Source organism: Pollicipes pollicipes, unplaced genomic scaffold (genome assembly GCF_011947565.3).
Source record: "Pollicipes pollicipes isolate AB1234 unplaced genomic scaffold, Ppol_2.1 Scaffold_7231;HRSCAF=8579_pilon_pilon_pilon, whole genome shotgun sequence".
NCBI lineage: Eukaryota > Metazoa > Arthropoda > Thecostraca > Pollicipedomorpha > Pollicipedidae > Pollicipes > Pollicipes pollicipes.
This window is the reverse complement of record NW_023597034.1, coordinates 9,078,989-9,100,187: the sequence shown is the minus strand read 5'-3', so window position 1 is coordinate 9,100,187 and position 21,199 is coordinate 9,078,989. Positions and strand designations below refer to the sequence as shown.

Genomic DNA, 21,199 nt, shown 5'->3' with positions numbered 1-21,199 from the left:
CCCTCTCGGGTCGCCTTCGTCGCTCTCGGACGGACAGACGGACGCTTAGCACGTGGTGCGGAGGGCGGTCCGTGAACCCTCTTCAGTGATTCGGCCGCGACCGGCTTTGCCTTCCGCGCGTTTAAGCTACATTACGGGCGGTCGCTTGTTGTTTACCCCATTGGCTATCTCGTCTCCAGAAGCCAGCCGTCGTTTGTGCAGTTTGTTCTCTCGTTACAGAGCATCAACGCTCGTGTATATTATTTGCTGCCGCGTCCATGACGCTCCGTGGTGTTTGGTGTCGTGCTTTTGCGGCCATTTAAAGCTGTGTTTCGTTTGCTACCGAAGTGTCAAGACCATTTACGGCTCTTTGCGTGGTGTTTTCTTTGCATTTACGGCGAGTGTGTCATCAGCCATTTGTGTATCTCTTGTCATATCTAAGGACGTTGCTGTCGTTCCGTCACGCCGCCGGGCGGTGTTCTGCCGGTGCTCCTCCTCGCCGAAGAGGCCCCCGCATTCACGGCGCTGCGGCGACGGCCTGCGTCGGCCCGGCGTCGTAGCCGAAGCCAGAGCGGATGGCGTCGGCGATGACGGTGCCCAGGGCGAAGGCCATGGTCAGGTAGTTGAGGTACTCGCGCGGCCTGGCCAGCGCCTGGCTGGTGTCGCGAGCGTCCAGCACCGTCAGCGCCAGGTTCGTGATGGCCTGCAGGCACTGGCGGACGCAAGGGGGGGTCATGGGGAAGCACGCACTGGCGGACAAACTGGTCAAACAGGTAGCAGCGCAGAAAGTCGACAGGGGAAGTTATTGCAATTACCCAAATATTAAAAGCGAATGATTTACGTGTCATTTACAACGTGGTTGTGTCGTTGCCATGGCATTCATGAACACACGGCTATTCTTGCACGGTTGAGATTATGGAGTGAGCCTAACCATCGGAGCGAATTAAGATAACGTTTGGCAATGGAGGGCAAAGTAAACCCAGAATTGCGCTGAAGCGGAAGTGTGCATAGTGCAACCGTGCACACAGTCTAACCAACGCAGCCAGATGCCGCCTCCGGCGTTGGTTAGGGTCGAGCGGCGTCTCGGGTGCCGCATGTGAGACCGGGGCCGCAGCTCGCGCATCAGACGCCATCCCTGCGCCGACCTCTGCCCGATGTCCAGGTCCGAGCTAGTGGCTGACGCAACCGACCTCTTCTGAGCTGCCCGCTCGGCGCTCGCGCGGGAGCTCAGCAGACTCAGAACGGTCCGCAGCGGCAGGCACCGCCGGGCCGCGGCCGCGCACGTCTGTGCCAATCGTGCGCGGCCGCGCGGCCTCGGCGGTCGTCACAGGTGTCTCCGGCCGACCGGGCCGCGGCGGCGCCGTCGAGCATCGGCTCAAGCTTCAGCCGCGCCATGCCGACGCGCGTGCCATGCGTCGCGTCACGAGGGTGGCCTCGACAGCCTCATTGGCGGCTGGGACAGCGGGGCCGGTGGTGGTAGCTGCGATGGGAGTGGGGGTGGCGTTGGTGACATCGACGGAGGCGGGGTACCGGCTCCACTGGCCTGGAGAACTCCGGCAACACCTGCTGTACAAACGCCGTAAAGCATGAACCTAGTTCTTTACCACCGGGCTGCACCGCTGTCGGACCTGCTTGCCAGATGGCTACGTTCGACTCCGTGTGATTCGAGTCAGCTGGTCCCGTCTAAGACGTGCTAAGTGCAACTGTGGGACTGCTTCGGCATCTTCACCATGGAGGTCATGGAGGATGGGAGGGAAATGCCGGCGTGCTCCGAATGTGAGAAGTCTCAGAAGCACACCGAAAGCTTTTCGATTCAGATGTTTCCTCGCGTCTTGTAGCGCACCTGAAGCGCTTGGCCCTGGCGGGATCTGGCCATAGGCAAGCGGAACAGCCGTCGTGACCTTCTCCGTCCAGCGGACTAGACCTTTGGCCGTACATACTCCTCCAAACAGATCCCGGCAGGCGCAGCCTCAACGGCGCAGCCAACCACTCTGCCACCTTGTCATCGAACCAATCCAGACCCACCGCGAGCGCGCATACTCGGAAGACTGGTAGAAGTATGACACCAAATCGCGGCCCGCCTCTAACCGCAACGCCAGAGACAGAGAAGCACGCTTAGTTGTTGTGTGCTGTGTCTTACAAGCCGATTTGACCCACGCAATGTTAATTCCAGAGCACAGTCGGCGATCATGCTCGTGCGCTCCTTTCACAGGCAGTGGATACATGCAGGATTCCGGCGCCAAGTCCACGTGGGCTGGAATGCATTGCAATGAAACTTAGATGACAGTTTGCTTACGGGTATTATTAGGCGCAAGGCTGCGTGTGCGCTTTATATGTCAACTACGTGGAAATGAAGCTTCAGCAGTTAGGCTCGTCCCATTCAGATTTTTTACGGGTTTAAATCGTTCGAACTAGTGATCGTAACGTCATGACGTTTTCGACATGTGCTAGCGCAGTTTGTCATCACATGTGCAGTCCTATCCTCAAAGCAACTTGGAAGATTTAATGCAAGTTGTTAAGCCAGGTGCTCTTTTCTTGCAGCGTTGCAATATTGCCAGTATTTAACCGGTCACATTCGATCAACATGGAAAACGTAAAATGCACACAATTCGCAACAAGCTGAAAAACGCGATTCAAATGACCAATGAGGCCCAGATTTCGGTGACTAGGCCCCGCAACAGCATGAAACTAATACTGACAGAGGAGAAAATGAACAATCGTACTGGCAAGCGTGAGGGTCCACGTGCGCCGGCTATGACACGAACCGAGCGCACGCAATGGATCCACCTACTTTCGGTAATGCTCGGAGATGAATGTCGGACCTCAGCAGGCAGAGCCCGTAGGTACTTGAAACCAGCTGTGTGGTGTAAGCGAAACCAGCTGTGTGGTGTAAGCGAAACCAGCTGTGTGGTGTAAGCGAAACCAGCTGTGTGGTGTAGCGAAACCAGCTGTGTGGCTCAAGGGAAAACAGCTGTACGGTGTAGGCGAAACCAGCTGTGTGGTGTAGGCGAAACCAGCTGTGTGGTGTAGGCAAAACCAGCTGTGTGGTGCAGGCGTAACCAGCTGTGTGGTGTAAGCAAAACCAGCTGTGCGGTTTGGCATGCGATCTCAACGCTCTAGCTGGTAGGTGGATCAGTAATTAACCGGAAAGCACCGACACCACCTTTTCTGCAAACAACCTTAAATACAACAGGATGTGGCCTAGACTTAGAACAAACGGCATCGGAACCCCAACGGGGCTGGTGATATACCAGTCTGTGGTTTGCCTTCACAAATTACATCCTGCCCGAGCACCGGCTTGCCACCCAGGCGTCAAATCCAGAGTACGCTGCTGGGCAGACCTTATGCGATAATGTTCGTTAAGTGATAAAGCTGTCGTGTCTGCATGTGCAGTTGGTGTGATGACTTGTGTGCGACAAATTATTATAGTCATTAAAGGCGCCCTCCGAGCGATATCTCAGGAAAGGTCACTACAGTCTGACGCCGGTGACGTCCGAAGTGACGCGCGTTCCGCCACCGTGGACGGGCCTGTCATCGTCGACGGGGACGTCAGGGCAGAGGAAGATGGGGTACTCAGAGAACAAGGCTGGGACAACCGCCGTCAGGGCAGAGGGAGATGAGGTACTCAGGGAACAAGGCTGCCACATCCGCCGTCAGGGCAGAGGGAGATGAGGTATTCAGAGAACAAGGCTGCGACAGCCGCCGTCAGGGCAGAGGGAGATGAGGTATTCAGAGAACAAGGCTGCGACAGCCGCCGGTCCCTCAGCAGTCAGGGCGGCTGCAGGGTATCGTCACAGTCTGCGAGGCCCTCGGCGTGGCCTCACTGGAGCGGCGACAGCGGCCGATCCTTCAGCGGTCCGTAGAGCGGTCAGCCTCATAAGAGCTGGACTGGCAGCTGCAGCCCCGCCGCTCACTGGGGCTCACCCGCACTCATTAAACAAGCAGAACGAATACCACTGGTGCCACCTTCCTCATCCCACGGGATTAAACATGATGAATGGAATGGTAGAGGGCGCCCGCGTTATAACTTAGACGTTTCGGGCGATCACCGGCTTCAATGCTCACAACTCACAACTTATTCTTACACAAAATGAACCAAAATAGTGCGGACGAACAATGAAGTTTCATAGTTCCAACGGTTGACTGTGTCCACATAGGCTTCCTATTATTATGAAATTATTACACAAAATGTAGCATATATCTTATCTTATTGCAGCTTTTTACGCGATGGTCGTAACCGTTCAGGCCCTCTACATTTTCAAACCCAGCCAACGATTGCTCTGTGACTGATGTGCGCATCACTTATTCAGAACACGTGATTAATGGCACCACCACACGATAGTTGTTTATTGAAGAGATAAAACCTGCCTCTCGGTGACTGCACTGACATCTCCAGGCAGAATGTTAAAGCCGGCGAGTACATTAGACCTGAGTCCCTCCGGTAATCGCTAACTCCTATCACACATAGCCCAGCTATAACAAAGTCACATGCTGTCACAGCATTCCAGAATACTGCGCCGTCCAAACGGCGTTTTTGTGTTGCGTGCTTTACAAGCCAAACCTTTACCAAGTGCTCAAAGAATTCGGTATCACTACAGAAACTAACAGGATATAAGATAATCCAATATCCGCTGCCAAATTCACATCAACACTTGACCTGGTTTCAGTTTTATGATTCAAACACGACAGAATAATTAAAACGTTTGCTCGCGCCTATGTCTCGGCCAGCGGCGCCACCCTCCGGGACCATGGGCACCGCGGCAGCCGCGATCGGCCCGCGCGGCCGCGCCCCCGTATACTGTCTCAGGGCGCGCCTTCCCTACCCGTCGGCCGGACATCGAAGGCCGATATCAGCACGTTGGTGGTCGTAATGACAAACACGAACGCCAGCGACGTGTAGTTGATTGCGTTTGCCGATTTGGCGTACTCGTCCCGGTCCAGGCGGCAATCGCGCAGCAAGTTCAAACTCAACGACAGCACGCCGATCAGCACCTGCAACGGACGACGTCACGCCGTTAGATGGCAGGCCAATCGCGACCCCTGACGGCGCTGCTGTCGTTGAGAGATTTGAGCCGGCTTGGTGGACCATGGCGGAGACGCGCGCCGCACGCCATATTGCGATAGTGTGCCGCGGCCGGAGCGAGCCCGGCCGTCAGCTGGCGTGGCCAAGAGCGGTCTCGGTAGGCCGCGGACCGACAATGCTGCCGTGCCCGTAATGATGGACGCGTTATTGACTTGCCGTTGCCGGCGACCAAGCGATCAGCGAGGGAAGCGGATGCCGCCACGCGCCGTTACGCCCCTGGAGGACGCTTAGCAGAGCTTTCCTTTTCGTGCGTTGCATACAACAATCCTCTAAACCCGTTCCATATTGTTCCAGGGCACTGTGAGAGAGCAACGCTCTGTTTTCAGGAGCACCGGTTTTTCTGTTGAACTGGGTGCTGCTTTTGGCGCGTGCGCTGCACTCGTCCGGCTTCAACCTTCGACCTGCATTTAAGCCTTTCGACAGTTTTCGTGAAGGCGCAATGTTCTCAGTAATCTGCCCGTACAAAACTCCCAACACCAAGCATTCTTTGCGACACTTGGCTGATTCCAAAAACTCCAAGGTCTTAGCCAAGCAACGTCGCGCTAACGAGGTCACTACTATGCCAACAGTTCACTTCACCACCACACACTTAATCCCCGATGCGAAGTCCGTGCAAGCAACGCACTCAGTGCTCAAAACCCAATTAAGCGGAAAGTAATCAGAGGTTTACCGGGATACAAGCCAACCTTCAAACTCTGTTCCAGCTTTGATGGCACACAGGCCATCACCTGCTACGTCCTCAGCAAGACAATCAGTTCCAGCGCGAACACGTTTCCTCTGATAACATGCGGTTTGTGAACTTAATGCGTTCGGCCTTGCAGACGCAGGCAACGCCCGACGCGGTCCAAGCGAGCCTTTCACTGGAAGCATCGGACCACGGACAATATCCGGCACCGACGGCGGCGGACCGTGGAGAACACCCAGCGCCGCGTGGCGCGTGCTCCAGCACACAGCTCTCGAGCGGCAACAGGAAACCCTTCTCAAGGACGCACAGCCCGGGGCGGGCGCTGCCACCGGCTGGGCTGCCTTCCCGCCGCGCTTCATAACAGGGTCTTTGTGGTGCTTGCAGCGGGGTGCTGTTGACAGGGGAGAGAGGACATTTGGGAGTGTTTGTGTGGGCCAGCTGTCAGAACAGGGATCTTTCAATCGCAAGGGTGTTGCTAGGATACCTAATTTGACGACAGATCGCGTGGCAGGATTGTCACTTTGCCATAGCTGTCGCATACCATACCACGCATGCCTGGATACCTCTGTGCAAACATGCCTGTGGCTCAGTGTCGCACATCACCAAAGACAACAAATGGCATGCATGAAATAGCAACCGCTGCCATGGGAATTAACAGTTATGTTTAAAACGTGTTTTAAGGATTATGCCGCCTCGCCATACCTCGCAGTAGCTCATGGAGATTTTGAGACAACGGGTTATATCAGTTTTTATTTGACTCTGGGCCTGTGCTCTTACGAACCAGTATGGATATAACATACAACATGGGTGGTTTTCATTTTCAGCTGAAAATTATCGTTCCCAGGGAGCTGAAGCCGACAATCTGTAGTTAGCTATCAAGCTACATAAACTCTTTCTAAATGTGTTTATCTACTGTGATCTTATTGGTGCAGCTTTACCGGGTCCTTCGTGTAAAAGGTGTTTCTATCATTTGCATGCACTTCACATATATTATCCCAGCCTTAGTCACATCATACCGTTGTCAGACGGGATGTATAAATCCCAAACGGGTGGCGACTGCTGGCCAAGGTCGCGGCTCAGAAGGCTAAACGTTCCAAACGCAATCGCTCTGTTTTTGGTTACAGCATGACAGTCTGCAACCACTGACGAGCAGCCTGGAAGTGCATTTGTGCGGCAAGCAAGCCGAATGCATAACATGCCACCCACAGCATGTCAAAGCGTGCCACCTACGGTACGAAACACGAGATGCCCTGCAAGTTTTGGGTGCTTGCAAGCCGCGCTCGCCTCCTGTTGTCGCTGACACCTTACCTGCAGGATGATGCTGACGCTGATGAGGGTGACCATGAGGGTGTAGAACTCGTGTTGCTCCCCCACCTGCAGGACGTAGCGCAGCTGCGAGGCGTTCGCCGTCAGCAGCGCCACGTCCAGCATGCCCTGCGCGATGGTCTTCTTGGTAGCGTACCGGTTGGCATCCAACGGCTTCCGCTGCGGGACAGAGGCGTGCGGATTAGCACAGCACACACCGCCAGGGTGGACTCTGGTCAGGAGAGCTGTCACCTCCAGGGTGAACTCCGGTCAGGAGAGCTGTCACCTCCAGGGTGGACTCTGGTCAGGAGAGCTGTCACCTCCAGGGTGGACTCAGGTCAGGAGAGCTGTCACCTCCAGGGTGGACTCCGGTCAGGAGAGCTGTCACCTCCAGGGTGGACTCTGGTCAGGAGAGCTGTCACCTCCAGGGTGGACGCTGGTCAGGCAGAGCTGTCACCTCCAGGGTAGACTCTGGTCAGGAGAGCTGTCACCTCCAGGGTGGACTCCGGTCAGGGGAGCTGTCACCGCCAGGATGGACTCTGGTCAGGAGAGCTGTCACCTCCAGGGTGGACTCCGGTCAGGGGAGCTGTCACCTCCAGGGTGAACTCTACCATCGTCACCAACAGGACAGAATTATTGCATCATATTAGGAGTTGTAGTGACCCTCAATGTTTCGCACCCGTAATGTCTGGACCGGCAAGGTCAGCACTGGCTTTTGAAGCCGACCGACAAAGTCAGTGCCTACTGTTATGGTTACTATACTGCTACTTTTACCGTTCGTAGCCGGACACTACCACCCGACCGATTAAACTAATATCGTGCCGTTCGCTCACGCACCACACGCCATAACTAGCGGCCTTTGCACCTGCGTGGCCAGCAGGTTAGACGCCACCTTCACTCGCAGACTTCCGCGGGCCAACACAGCCAGAGACAGCACCACTCACCGGGCCAACACAGTCAGAGACAGCACCACTCACCGGCCAAACACAGTCAGAGACAGCACCTCTCACCGAGCCAACACAGTCAGAGACAGCACCACTCACCGGGTCAACACAGTCAGAGACAGCACCACTCATCGGGTCAGCACAGTCAGAGACAGCACCACCCACCGGGTCAACACAGTCAGAGACGGCACCACTCACCGGTCAACACAGTCAGAGACAGCACCACTCACCGGGTCAACACAGTCAGAGACTGCACCACTCACCGGGTCAACACAGTCAGAGACAGCACCACTCACCGGGTCAACACAGTCAGAGACGGCACCACTCATCGGATCAACACAGTCAGAGACAGCACCACTCATCGGGTCAACACAGTCAGAGACAGCACCACTCACCGGGCAACACAACCAACAGCAACACCAACCACAGGGCGGCCAGGCCGCCAGTCAACAGCTGCTTCGTCCATCGGGCCAATGCAGTCAACGGCACGTGCTGTCCCCAGGCCGCAGAGTTAACAGCAGCGTGACTCACCGGACCGGCATAGTCGACGTCAGCCACCCTGCCGGCCGACATGTCGGAGTGCTGGATGGTCTCTACCGTCTCCTGAGTCCGGAGCGGAGGCAGGCGCGTCTGCGCGGGCCCGGCCGGCTCGTGCGGAGCCGACAGCGTGGCGGCTTATCGTGGAGACGTCCTCTCGTCTCGGGAGGAAGGGCGGAGGAGACGGGGCGAGTCCCGCTCGCCGGCCCTGGCTTCGGCAGCAGAGCTCTTGCGCCGGCGGAGGTGCCCCGCTCAGCCGCGCGAGCACGCTCGCTTCAGACCCGGGAGGACGGCCGGTGACGCGGCGTGACCCGTCCTCCGAGCGCGCGGTCCTCTCAGAGGACTGGGAGGACCGGCCAGGCGCCGAGGACTCGCGTCGCCGCCGCCCGGCCCGTCGAGTCCGACGACACGTCGACGCGGGGCCGGCGGAGCGCGGCGAGTGGCCGCTGGGCCGCGAGCGGCCGGCTTAGGCACGCAGCCATCGATTGCCGTTCCCGGCGTTGGTGGCACGTGTCGCCCCCGATGGGGGGTGACGTCACCGCCAGGCACGGGTGCCGCCCGGTGGGAATATGCTGGAAGGGCGGGGCGGGGGGGGGGGGGGGGGGAGGGGGGTTGGTATCGATCGGGTGTTTTGTGGGATAGCGGGCCTAGTCCAGGCTGTGAACATCTGTACGTTCCTCGCACAGGTGTTTTGGCTGGGACTGCGCGGCAGGGAGCCGTGTCCACGGCCCTGAAGTTGCGTACGCATGGCGATAGCCACTGACCACCAGGTAGAGTTTGCATGCCAACTGATCCTGCGGCAGTAACGATAAACAGACCGAGTAACCATGAACGGCCGAATGATTCGCCGAGCAGTTCCCGATGGCCCAAATGACGTGCATGTGTTCCAGTGAAGCCCGCATGTGCGAGCGCTTCACAGCAAACAAAGCAACGAATAACAGGAGCACAGCTACGGTGGGAACGTATCATGCTTCCGTTTAGAGTCGTTTGCAGCTGAGCTCCGGGATGGTCTCTTGTTTTTTTGCAGGCTGCAGTTGTAGTGATCACGCAGCCGAATACAACATAAAGCAAAAGAGATTCCGTCCCAGAAATGTCCCAAGCAACAGAGCAGCAAAGCAAACAGGCGTTGCGTTACTCAATCTAACATCGATGAAAAGTGCGTCACTTGCGAGCGGAAGTTCAACGCAAATTTGCCAAGCGAGGCAAAACTAAGAATGGTGCCACTCGATGCCAGCAATGCTACCACACCACTGTAAAGACAGTTTCGACTGGAAATCGAACCAGACACAGCTCTAGAGATGCATACAAGCCCCACCGGACAGTGCACATTCAACGCTGACATGAGATAGGCGGAGAAACCGCAATTGACTGGGCACGAAAGCGGGCGGAGCCGAAAACAGACGTCATCGATTTGTTGCAGGATGACGAAATGTCCCGCAGGTGAATGGCAATATGCTGAAACAGATCGCGTGGGCACTAACGCCGCGGCCGCCACCGGAGGAATGACACCGAAACACGCCAAGCAAAATTTTTGAATGTTGGAATGACGACAAAATACGTCTAGCAAAAGAAGCTGCTGTGCAGAAGCGGTGCCATGTATTCGGAGCGGGGTAAAGCAGTTTGTTGGGGGTGTCCTAGACAAATGCCCCCCCCTCGCGGGGGGCCTCCAGGTCGAGACTAATCCGATGGACATCCTGCGTGCGGGTGAAAAGAGTGCAGGGGGGACACCCTTAGCAGCATTTTCTAAAACCGCAAAACGTATCAGGTGCAAAAAGGCAAATATGGCTCGTTCTCGGGTCACGGAAGGAAATGGGAGCTCATCACTAAGACTGATTCTAGACAAATGGTGCCCAAATGTTGCGTGTTACCTTGTTAATACTCAATTTTGTGCATTGGAAACGCTAAGGGTCGCGAAAAGCAGCAAATTAGCAAAAAAGCGACTCGGTTTGTTGTTTATTGGTTGCTGAGTAGCTATACATTTGGCAAATATGAACATCTTTCTGAAACTGAAAAAATTAAAAGCTACCGGAAAAGCCTCACACAAAACATCACCATCTTAAGGGCATCCACCGATTGAGGATGGCCTTTCGAAGTTCCGTATAAGAGGCGCGTCTCATCCGCAAAGATGAACTGCCCCATGAAAAAACTGAAGTTGTTTACAATGTCGGAGTTGTTCCCGGGAGTCGTAACTATGTGCTGTTTGCGAAAGACGGTTACGTTGTGACCATGGGAAAGCTCCTGAGCTGACAAAGTTGAGCAGTGTTCACAGACAATTTTATCTGGTCCATAAGATCATGATCGTGGCGTGAATACTTCAACGAAAAACATGAACGAAAGCAATTATAAAAAGAGATCGCTCCTTGGGTTTTGGCAAAGCACATACTGAATAGGAGATGCTGCAACCATACTGCAATCACGTGCATTTTAGTGGCAAGAACGACAGTGGTGTAGATGTCACTGCTGTGCGACAATGCCAGGCAAAACCACTCTATTAACACCATCATCACCGGACGAGGGTAACAACCGTTTGGAAGAACAAATATCAAACATCATAGTCGAAGTCGAACAGCTGTTCACTACTTGTAAAGGAAACGTTGCCACGAGGCCCGGGTGATGAAAACACTCGCGCATTGCGACAGATGGTGTACGCGTGTCATTGGCTTAGTAGACATCAGAGCCGCTCCGAGGTCCCGGAACACAGCTGACCGAGCTACGAGGTAAACCCGGTCAGTGGGTCCGAACCTGTGTGCCAGATCTCCTAACCACCAGCTTGAAGTGTGTCAATGTACAAGGTGGTCTCCAACAGTTCCTTTTTACCCAGCGTCACCTGAAGCTTTCCGCCCGAAGGAGCGTCGCAACGCACGCTAGCGCCTGGGATGGACCGATCTAGTTCTACCCTCGAGTCTCTGAAGCCATTGGTCGAACCATGTACGTGCATACAGCCAATTGGTGGCACTGGTCCTTGTCGTCCTGGCACAGCCGAGTTCATCCATAAAAATACCCAAACACTGCATCAACGCTTGTAAGAGTATCGTTCAGCAAGAGCCATTCTGCTCAGAGAGCTTGACAACATGCCTCGCACGGAAGCCGTCTTGTTTTGCATCACAATGGCGGTAGGCTGTCCTTGGTTCAAGGTCAAACTGAGACCAATTCAAGTTGAGCCAAGTGAGGCCAAATAAGATGATGAAACTAGATTTGAAACCCAGCAGAAATTCAACTTCTTAAACAGAATTAAATGGTCTGATATATCATATGTTACGTATCAAACATTCGATCACTGAATCTGCAAACCACAGTGAAACGTTTTGATAACATTTGTGTAAGCATCTTGACCCCGACATCAGGGGCGTGACCTGATGACATTTCTGGATGACTTGCAAAGGTATGCAAAACCTTCTAGCAAAAGTATGACGTAGGCAGGCACCCGATTCGTAGCATGGGTGCGAGCATCCGACGCGCGGAAAAACCGCCTACGTGAACAAATGCTTATCGCCTTCGGTGGTTATCCTGCTTTTCCACAATTATCTAGATAAGTTATGCTCAGCACATCAGTCCCAGACAGAAGGAATTCTCGATTAAGCCGGTTGCTCCAATAAAGCACTGACCACATCAAACACATCTATGTTGATATCGCAGAAAACACCCATCTGCGCCTAGACAGCAGAAAAGCTCCGGAGAGCGCAGCCTGTTCGTCCAGCCTGTTCAAGTACGGACTTCTGACGGCGCATAACGCGAGGTGGCGCAATCCGTAGCCAGATGCACCGCACAGCTAATGCAACCTGTTAACGTAAAACGTACAGCAGACATGAAATGCTGACCGAGGCCTCGCTCAAGGCACGTACAACACGCTGCAAGCAATCAGAACTGATAAACAGCGTGCAACCACGTGGAAACGCCAGACACGCTCGCCGCCCCGCCGCTCCGACGTAAAGTCGACACAGTGGCGGTACCCACCTCATGTCCTGTCTGGAAACAGGTCTGCGGCCGTTGTAGCCCAGCGGCCGGCCGGAGCTGGGCCCCGGCTCCCGACCGCCAGTCGTCCCCATCTCTCCTCCAGCATCGTCCAGCAGCTCCTTGGCCATCTTCTCCAGCTGGCTGGACCTCAGGTACGGAGAGCGGCGGCGCTTTCCAGAGAGCTCGCCACCGTAGCTCATGCGGCGCGTCCAGTCACTGCCAGCTCTTCAGCGCCCGCAGCTGGGGCAGCTATGCCGTGACCGTCCGGTGCCGATGTCTCAGTGAACCGCAGGTCCGGGCGGCTGGACGCCCTGCTCCGTCTCCGGTCGGCTGGACGCCCAGCCCGTTCTGTCTCCGGTCGGCTGGACGCCCCCTCCGTCTCTGTCTCCGGTCGGCTGGACGCCCTGCTCCGCTCCGGTCGGCTGGACGCCCCGCTCCGTCCTCCGGTCGGCTGGACGCCCCGCTCTGCCTCCGGTCGGCTGGACGCCCCGCTCCGTCTCTGTCTCCGGTCGGCTGGACGCCCCGCTCCGTCTCCGGTCCGCTGGACGCCCTGCTCCGTCTCTGTCTCCGGTCGGCTGGACGCCCCGCTCCGTCTCTGTCTCCGGTCGGCTGGACGCCCTGCTCCGTCTCCGTCTCCGGTCGGCGGCAGACCGTCTCAGGGTCCGCAGTCGGCCACGGGTCGCGCCGCCTGTGAGCCGCCGCCCAGCCGGGACACGGGGCCTGCGTTCTGTGAGACTGCGGCGGCGGCGGCGGCGGCGGTGGCGGCGCCGGCGGCGCTGCACAGGCTCGGCCGAGGGCGCGTCGTTACGCGCGGCGGCACGCGCCCGGAACGCCATGACCGCGCGGCGGCCGGGGCCGAGGGGCGGGGCAGGGTGCGGTGGGGCGGAAGTAATACCCGGAGGCAGCTGATTTCCGTGGTAACAACGTCAGGGAGCTGGAACGGAGTTGCCCCCGATGTCACTATTGTCAACATCGAGCCCTTATATCCTGTCACTTTTTATTGCTTTAATCTTCGCAGTTTTCAATGATCGCATTTGAAAAGCTCACTGCCATTGAGTCTGCTGTGATGCTCGAACAAGTCAGTCAAGCTAGAACCGTAAATGCGTAAAAAGTGGAGGAGATTTTTCTAGCTGGCCATATCATGCTGGTGCAATTTGTTTCAGCTACTCCAACTTTGGCGAGCCAGAAAGGCCTGGCTGGTCTCGCACACTGGCATCGTTGTTCGCCAAACGTCAGAGCACACACAAAAGCGGCCAGGTAGTTCTAGCTCACCAAAGCTGAAACAGCTGATAGTACCATTGCATGAGCATAAATACCTGGCTGTTGTTTTCCCCGTATGGACGGTGTGGACCGTGACGTAAACCTTTGACATGACCGCTATGGAGGTTACGGTGATGTACAGCCGAGCGCTATTCATTCGCGTCCGATTTTGACTGACCCTCTTCCGGGAATCGACGTCGGCTGTACGGTCGCACTTATCAAATTGAATGAGATCGCAGTAGCGCTTCTGGGAGTATCCGCAAAAAGCACGCGACGATGGGTTTCAGCAGGCGCCAGGGGCCAACAGCACGTTCATCCAGCCCAGCAGACCTCGGCCAGCGACGCCTGTCGATGCATCTGAACACAGCGGGAATCCATTCGCTGGCGTGTGGGTACGTATGGTCGTTGTTGCCATGACAACGCATCGCAACACAAGAGTTCTGCGAATGGATGGGCCTAACGCCAGCAGGCTTTCTTTGCCTTCGGAACAGCTAAATTGAGCTGATTTCTGCTTCTGAAGAGCACTGCCCGAGACGTTTGGCAGCATGTGAGACTGCAAATGAGCCGGAAACGGCTGTCAGTATGCGGCACTGTACAAGAATTTGGCCAAATGTAGCACACAGGCAACACATGTTCTGTCCACTGCTTTGTGTGCCTTTTGCCTGCACGGCATGTGGGTCAGACTTGCACCCGCCTCAGCAGTTCGTGGAACGCGAGAACGCTGTACAGCGAGCCCCCGTTTGTAGGCTGCTAGCGTTTCGCCAAGGCCGGAGCTAGGAATCACGGCCCCACCAGCCTCCCGTCCTGCGACGCACGCGCCCACCGGGCTATGGAGTCACCCTCGAAGCCCCCTGAAGAATTACCCCACAGTGGGACTCAAATGCGCGCGAACTATCACGTGTCCTGTATTGGATTTCCACGACGAGCACCGCGCGGCACAAGTAGTCTTACGCAATACCCGCGCATGTAAACAAACACACACTCGCCTCCCTCCCCCCTCCCCCCCCCCCCCCCACCTCCTTCCCCGTCTGCTCGCACGTCACCGGACGGCCATCGATTCCGTTCCCAGGCCTCGGCGCACTGTTTTTACGGCGAGCAGCGATACCAGCCGCGATTCCGCGTACAAATGGCCCGGCCCGGCCACCACCAGCGGGCCAGCGACGTCTTGTGCCCGCTGGCCGGTCAGGACGGGCACCGCGGGGCAGGTATGCCAGCCGCCATTCCTCGTACAAATGGCCCGACCCGGCCACCCACCAGCGGGCCAGCGACGTCTTGTGCCCGCTGGCCGGTCAGGACGGGCACCCAGGGCAGGTATACCAGCCGCGATTCCGCGCACAAATGGCCCGACCCGGCCACCACCGGCGGGCCAGCGACGCTTGTGCCCGCGGGCCGGCCAAGCATGACGTCACACGTCACGCTGCAGACCGGAGGACGTCACACGACCGTACCAGTCGCTGACGTCACACCACACCAGTCGATGCTCTTGATGATGCTTTGTGCATGCGGCAGCGCGTGGTGCCGCTGTCAGCGGTTCGGTGTGGAAACAAGCGACACCCTCCGCGTCACCGGTCAATGTTCTTGATGCTGCTCAGGATGTAGCTGCCCAGTGCCTCGTCCTGCAGGGGAGACAGAGTCAGAGAACGGCGCCAGCGTCCGGCATCAACACATACCCACACTGTACAACAACTCCCCGTCACTGGCTGCGTCACGACAGCTTCGCAGCGTGGGCGGCATATGACCAATGGAGCCAGCGCGCCCTGAAGCTGAAATCAGCACGATCGTCATCACAGTTCCATATCGGAACTGGGACCGACAACCGACTGGGACACAACTCAGTCAGCGCTAAATCAAACTTTGTATGGCTCGAGGAGACTCAGGGAAGCAGGGCATCAGGCGTGTGTGCGGAAATGCCCCATGCCTGATGGTTAGACCACCAATTGACCCGATCGATCACTTCAGCAATAGCACAGGCACGCCAGTTTATTGATAATTGATACTTGTCAACAACAAAAAGAGATGACCCGGAAATGATCACGATGAAAATGACAAAAGGCCCGTGGTCGGAACTACCACGAGCACCCCCTGGCAGCCGGGGCAGAAAACTCGACATGGCCAACTACCGACCCGTCCCGAGCTGGCTGTTTGCGATCCTTTCCCCGCCGCCGTCCATGCACATTTCTGACGGGCGGGTGATTGACCCTCGTTTCAATACCAGCAGGGCCGGGCCATGCCGATTGGCCGAGCGCGGGGAGCGGAAGCGCACAGTTCGCAGCTGACCGACCAGCCCCGAGCAGCCGCCCATTCATGGCCACTCAATCCATTCATGCCACACAGCGTGCTTATTCACCGCCCCTCACATGAAACGCAGTCCATGTGGCACACCGTTCTTAATGACTCCGCCATGGAAATGGTCAGGCCCATAACTAGGACCACACTATACTGGACCCCAGTGACCGTCGGGGTTCCAGGAAAAGGCCCCGCTGTAACGTGCCGCTGGCTGCTACACAGCGTAACACAGTGTGAGGCACAGTCGCGAGGGTGGGGGCGGAGGGGCAGCGGCTGCTGCTCACACTGGTACGTCCAGGAGACGATGACGTCCTTGAGGTCTTCATGGTCGGAACCAGACACCTTGCAGCAGCACGGAGCCGATGCTGATGGGTCCGTCGCCCAGGTGCTGTGTGATGCCCAGACGTCTGGCGCAGGAGAACGGCCGATCATGTGACGCCCGGCACGGCCGATAAGTGACGCCCGGTGGGGCCGATCAGTGACGCCCCGGCACGGCCGGGTCAGTGACGCCCGGCACGGCCGATCAGTGACGCCCAGCACGGCCGCCGACGGTGTGACAGGGACGGCGGCGGTCAGCGGAAGCTCGCAGCGACCCGGCGTGACTCATTGCCGCCTGGGTGGGCGCGTTCGAGGCACGCAAGCACTCCACGCACGCACGCACGCACGCACGCATGCACATGCACGCACACACGTACAGGCCACCACACACGCACGCACGCACGCACGCACGCACGCACGCACGCACGCACGCCCCAACGCACGCACAGCCCACGCGCGACGACGGAGTCCCTCTCGCGACAGGGAGCACAGGAGGCGCGGTACCCCACAAGGCGACAAACAAAGGCTTGGCATGGGCAGGAAACGCCTCCAACTCCTGCTTGTGGGCGTTGTGTGCTCTTGTGTCGTGTAAAGCTGATCTTCGATGTCACATACGTTCCGGGTACACGACCCATGGTGAGGAGCAACGTGACAGTGCGACCGGTGTGTTCCACGGACACGGACACGGACACGGACACGGAGACGGACACGGAGACGGACACGGAGACGGGCACGGAGACGGACACGGACACGGACGGGGACACGGACCCACCCAGGCGCATATGCACACCCCTATGGCGATGGATCAGGGAAAAACAAGAGAAACGGGGTGATCAGCGTCCCCCACCACCACCATCTGGAGCTGTGACTCACGGCGAAGGCGGGGTTGATTGGCGTCGTGTGACCAGATTTAATACGCAATACAACGATCTTGGGGAACTGAAGCCGTAAATCAGAACAATCGCAGGCATCACCAGCACAACACAATGCACGTCCAACTTTCTCTGTAAATCGGCCAACCAGGGGAAGGGGTTCAAAATGGTCAAAAATGACGCAACGCAACTTAAAGACGGTCCGAAATACGCACAACAAATTCCGCTTACGGTAATTATAATAGATTAAAACGTTTCTTACGTGAAGAAATGCCTAAACTGAAAGCACCATGACGTGAAGAACTCATCGAAATTGCTGACCTGCAGTCAAAACTATGAGCGAACTGCCTATTTCACCAATTACTCTGGCCTAGAGCGAGTTCGACTATCTCAAAAAGGACAAATCGCACAATTATTGACATAGCACACTGCGTATGAGGGTTGAAAACCAAAATTATATTATGTGAATTATGATGTTCATCTAATGTCAAGGTTCCATCACCTTACAAATTGTGAGGCGCCTAATTTTGTGGCCAGGCGGTCTTCTCCGCGCTAATGTATGCACCTGACCCGGCCGAGTCACAACTGAGCCATACAGCGACGCCTGGCAGCGTGGCGCCGCTGCGGACGTCTCCCTGGCGGAGGTGCCGGCTCATGCTCGGAACATGTACTGGTGCCATCCACAATATACTTGTGACCATTAGGGTTTCGCGGTAAGAACATAAAAACAAGAGGTCGACGGCTACCACCTGGCTGACGCATAAATACGCGCACGCGCCCGCTGAGCCCAGCAGCCTGAAGACTAACAGCGGAACCGTGTAGCCGCAACCAAACTGGCCCAAATACTACACTGGGTGCCGGCGCATGCCAGCTGGTGCCCCAGGTGGCGGGGCGACTACGAAGGAGGACGGCGAGCCGCGGCAGATCCGACGGCAGCGAGCTGTGCCGCAGCGGAGCGCGGCCGTCTCCGCGTGGGACCTGGGCCCACACCTGGGCCCAGTCCCGTGTGTCGGGCCACTGGCCTCTGACAAACGTGAGCTCTGCGGCCAGCGTCTCCACCCCGCCGAGGCCCGTCATCGCAAATCGGCTCACCCTAGCCGCATCAAACACCGGGTATGGTGCTAGACTAGGCTTGAGGCCAGCCTGATCTCACAGGAATATCCGATGCCGATCACTGTGTTCACGACTGAAGACAGTTGTTGCATGCTTAATCATGTTATGACAGAAGACAAGCCATTCTACGAACCTCGAGGTAATAAGAGCGTGTCTGCCGGAGAGCCGGGGCACTCGTCACCCCGGAGCGTCAGTGAGGATGACACCCAAGGTGTGGTTCCCAAGGTATGCAAAGAACCCAGACATACCGATTCCGTGGAGTTTCAGTTTAGTCTAGAATTTAACGAGGTCGATCACATCACAGTTCCTGCTCACATCCAGCGCGTAGGCGAGTTGGGACGGGTCTCCCCGGTCGTTGACGGAAACGAGATGATCGCATATATCAGTGCAGATTCCGTCGAGTGACAATAACGGAATCCGTGTGCAGATGGGGAAAGAAGGCGGTTCTTTCATGGCAATCGCAAAGCCGTTGGTAAACGTCTCCGCTCTTCAATCTAGGTAAATAGCTCTACCAGGGTAGGCACAGACCAAGGTAAATATCAACCCGGATGTTGATTACGTCAAGTAGCACAAGACGTTGCGGGTCAGGACGTCAAGGTCTACAGAGTGGCGCGCTAATGTTGCAGAAGACGGATCAGCCGGAGACGACGAACTCACGCTTTGTGTGGCGTGGCGAGCTCGCCTCTGTTGTGGCAACCACTCGAACGCACGGTTACCGACAGACGAGCGAGAAGAGTCGCCGTTGTCAAGGAGACCGCAGCATCGCTCGATATAGAATCGGCGCAGACGCACTCGCCCACTGCCCCACCACTCGTCCGCTCGCGCGCAGGACGGGCAGCCGGTGGTCGAGGGGACAGGCTGGCGGGCGCAGGCACCGCGGCCGTGCACCGGGGCGGCGCGCGGACCGCCGGCGTCCTCACCTCTGCAGGTGGGTGTGCAGCTTGTCGATGGTCTTGGAGACGGCGCCTGGGTCTTGCAGCGTGACCGTGGAGGTGAAGCGCACCTCGTGGCGCGTGATGCCCAGCTCCGTACAGGCCGCCTCGCTCTCCAGCACGCGCACCTTCTGCGGCAGCGCCGACGCCGGGCACGGTCAGACGGCGGACCGCAGCACAGCGAGCGGGCCCGTCCAAAGCACACACACGGTGGCAACGTCCCAGGGGGCATGACCATATGGAAGAAAAACAAAATAATGACGGCACGAAACATCGGCTTGGAATAGCCCGAAAACTGAGGGAACATAGCGCAATCTCCGGCAAGTGCAAGACAGTGGGTTCTCCTGAGGTGGGCGGCACGTGCCATGCGACGAGACAAAAGCGGCAGAACAAGAGTGGACGGGCACCCCCGGCCACACAGGCGACGCGGACAATGACGCAGCCCCGCGGAGCGAGCACACATCACAGCACCGACGGGCTGTCTGTCTGTCTGGGCTTTGGCCGGCCAGTCGTGCTGCTGCCGAGCGTCCGCCCGACCCACACCGCCTATCAGCCTCGGCAGCAGCGACCGCCCCCGCCGCAGCAGCCCCCGCCGTCCGCCTCAGCTGAGCCAGCGCCGACATCAGGGCTCGACCCCGACCCGCCCGACCACGGCGTCTACCCACACCGCCTATCAGCCCCGACAGCAGCGGTCGTCCCCGCCGCAGCAGCCCCCCGCCGTCCGCCTCAGCTGAGCCAGCGCCGGCACCAGGGCTCGACCCCGACCCGCCCGACCACGGCGCCCACTCACGCTGCCCTTGACGACGAGCACGCCGTGCAGCAGGCGGCGCCGCTTGACCGTGAGGTCGCCGAGCTCGGCCGTCGGCTGCAGGTCCCGCTTCAGCAGCGGCAGCGACACGTCCGCCGCGATCGTCGGCTGCGTCACGATCGTGCAGGTCTCACCGTTGGCCGGCTTGTAGCAGGCCAGCGACAGCTCCTGACGGCGGCCATAGAGTCACGGGTCAGCGCGCAGATCCTGCCGGGTTTGTGGGAGACGGCTGAAATCGCAGGGAGAGCCGTGTGCAGGACAGAGTGGGACTGGCCGATTAAGAGGAACACGCAGAGGAAAGCACCTGTCTGGGTCGGTGAAGGGGTTACAACAGTTCAGACTACGGAGCTCCACGGATTGTGTCGAGGAATCCCAGAGCTTGCCCCAGCGCACGCCGCGTTACCCTCATACTCGGGTCATCGACCGAAGCCACAGCCCCCGCGAGCCAACCCGAACTGGTGATATCCCATCCGTGTCGCCACAGACAGGCCTTCAGAGCCCGAGTCTGAACAGTGCTGGGCCCCGCCCCCCCCCCCCCCCTCCCCACTCCCACAGCGCAGCACCGGCACCTGCTCGATCTTGGACTTGAGGAAGACCATCTTCTCGGCGTCGCCGTGCACGAGCAGCACGTTCTTGGGCTGGCAGTAGGTGATGAGCTGCATGATGCCTTTGGCGTCGGCGTGCGCCGAGAAGGACATGTACTCGCCGGCCATCTTCACCTCCACCGTCTGGCGGTTGTCGAACTCGACCTTCTTGCGCCGTTCAGCACCTGTGGCCCACCGTGCCGGCCACACATAGCCGGGCATGATCAGCTGCCGAGCAAAGCGGCGTTAGATGCGGGCGTGGCCACGGCTGTGCGTTATCGATAAAACAGAGAAGGGATTGTAGGAGTGAATAGGATCCGAGAATGTCTGGATCGACTTAGATCCGTGTGTCGCGGGCTGCCAGACCATGACACCGGGAACCACACGTGCCAAGATCTTCAGATCTGATATGGTCCGAGCGAGGCAAGAAGACGCAGTTACGTGCGACACAAGGCATTGAAACTCCGTGCTCGACAGAATGCTCAGTGTTAAGATGCACACCGTCGGAAATGACTACGCGCCGCTTTTCGTATCTAACC

The 21,199-nt window shown here is 57.6% G+C and overlaps 2 protein-coding genes across 3 annotated transcripts; both read right to left on the bottom strand.

Moving 5' to 3' along the window:
- Positions 1-132: 132 nt before the first annotated feature.
- On the bottom strand, positions 133-8,958 carry LOC119109099 (ninjurin-2-like). 2 transcript variants are annotated; one of them, XM_037232647.1, is made up of 3 exons: positions 8,528-8,958; positions 7,056-7,232; positions 133-691 (listed from the first exon to the last, which is right to left on the bottom strand). In XM_037232647.1, exons 1-3 carry the CDS (start codon positions 8,567-8,569, stop codon positions 497-499), a joined length of 414 nt encoding a protein of 137 aa, XP_037088542.1. In that variant the 5' UTR covers positions 8,570-8,958; the 3' UTR covers positions 133-496. The 2 variants fall into 2 exon arrangements, with proteins under 2 accessions (XP_037088542.1, XP_037088543.1); XM_037232648.1 differs by lacking the exon at positions 133-691 and adding an exon at positions 4,303-4,971.
- A 6,351-nt stretch (positions 8,959-15,309) lies between these two features.
- On the bottom strand, positions 15,310-20,882 carry LOC119109354 (integrator complex subunit 11-like). Its single transcript, XM_037232966.1, has 5 exons — positions 20,646-20,882; positions 20,059-20,244; positions 19,257-19,399; positions 16,374-16,440; positions 15,310-15,363 (listed from the first exon to the last, which is right to left on the bottom strand). The coding sequence occupies exons 1-5, from the start codon at positions 20,880-20,882 to the stop codon at positions 15,310-15,312; spliced, it is 687 nt and encodes a 228-aa protein (XP_037088861.1).
- Positions 20,883-21,199: the final 317 nt, after the last annotated feature.

Coding starts and splice junctions, on each gene's coding strand:
- LOC119109099 (XM_037232647.1), bottom strand. CDS start 8,569: ATGTCGGCCGGCAGGGTGGCTGACGTCGACTATGCCGGTCCG. Junction 7,233..8,527: donor ACGTCGACTATGCCGGTCCG/GTGAGTCACGCT, acceptor TCTGTCCCGCAG/CGGAAGCCGTTGGATGCCAA. Junction 692..7,055: donor GCGTCAGCATCATCCTGCAG/GTAAGGTGTCAG, acceptor TGCGTCCGCCAG/TGCCTGCAGGCCATCACGAA.
- LOC119109354 (XM_037232966.1), bottom strand. CDS start 20,882: ATGCCCGGCTATGTGTGGCCGGCACGGTGGGCCACAGGTGCTGAACGG. Junction 20,245..20,645: donor TCAAGTCCAAGATCGAGCAG/GTGCCGGTGCTG, acceptor GGCCGCCGTCAG/GAGCTGTCGCTGGCCTGCTA. Junction 16,441..19,256: donor CTGCACACCCACCTGCAGAG/GTGAGGACGCCG, acceptor CTCCTGCGCCAG/ACGTCTGGGCATCACACAGC.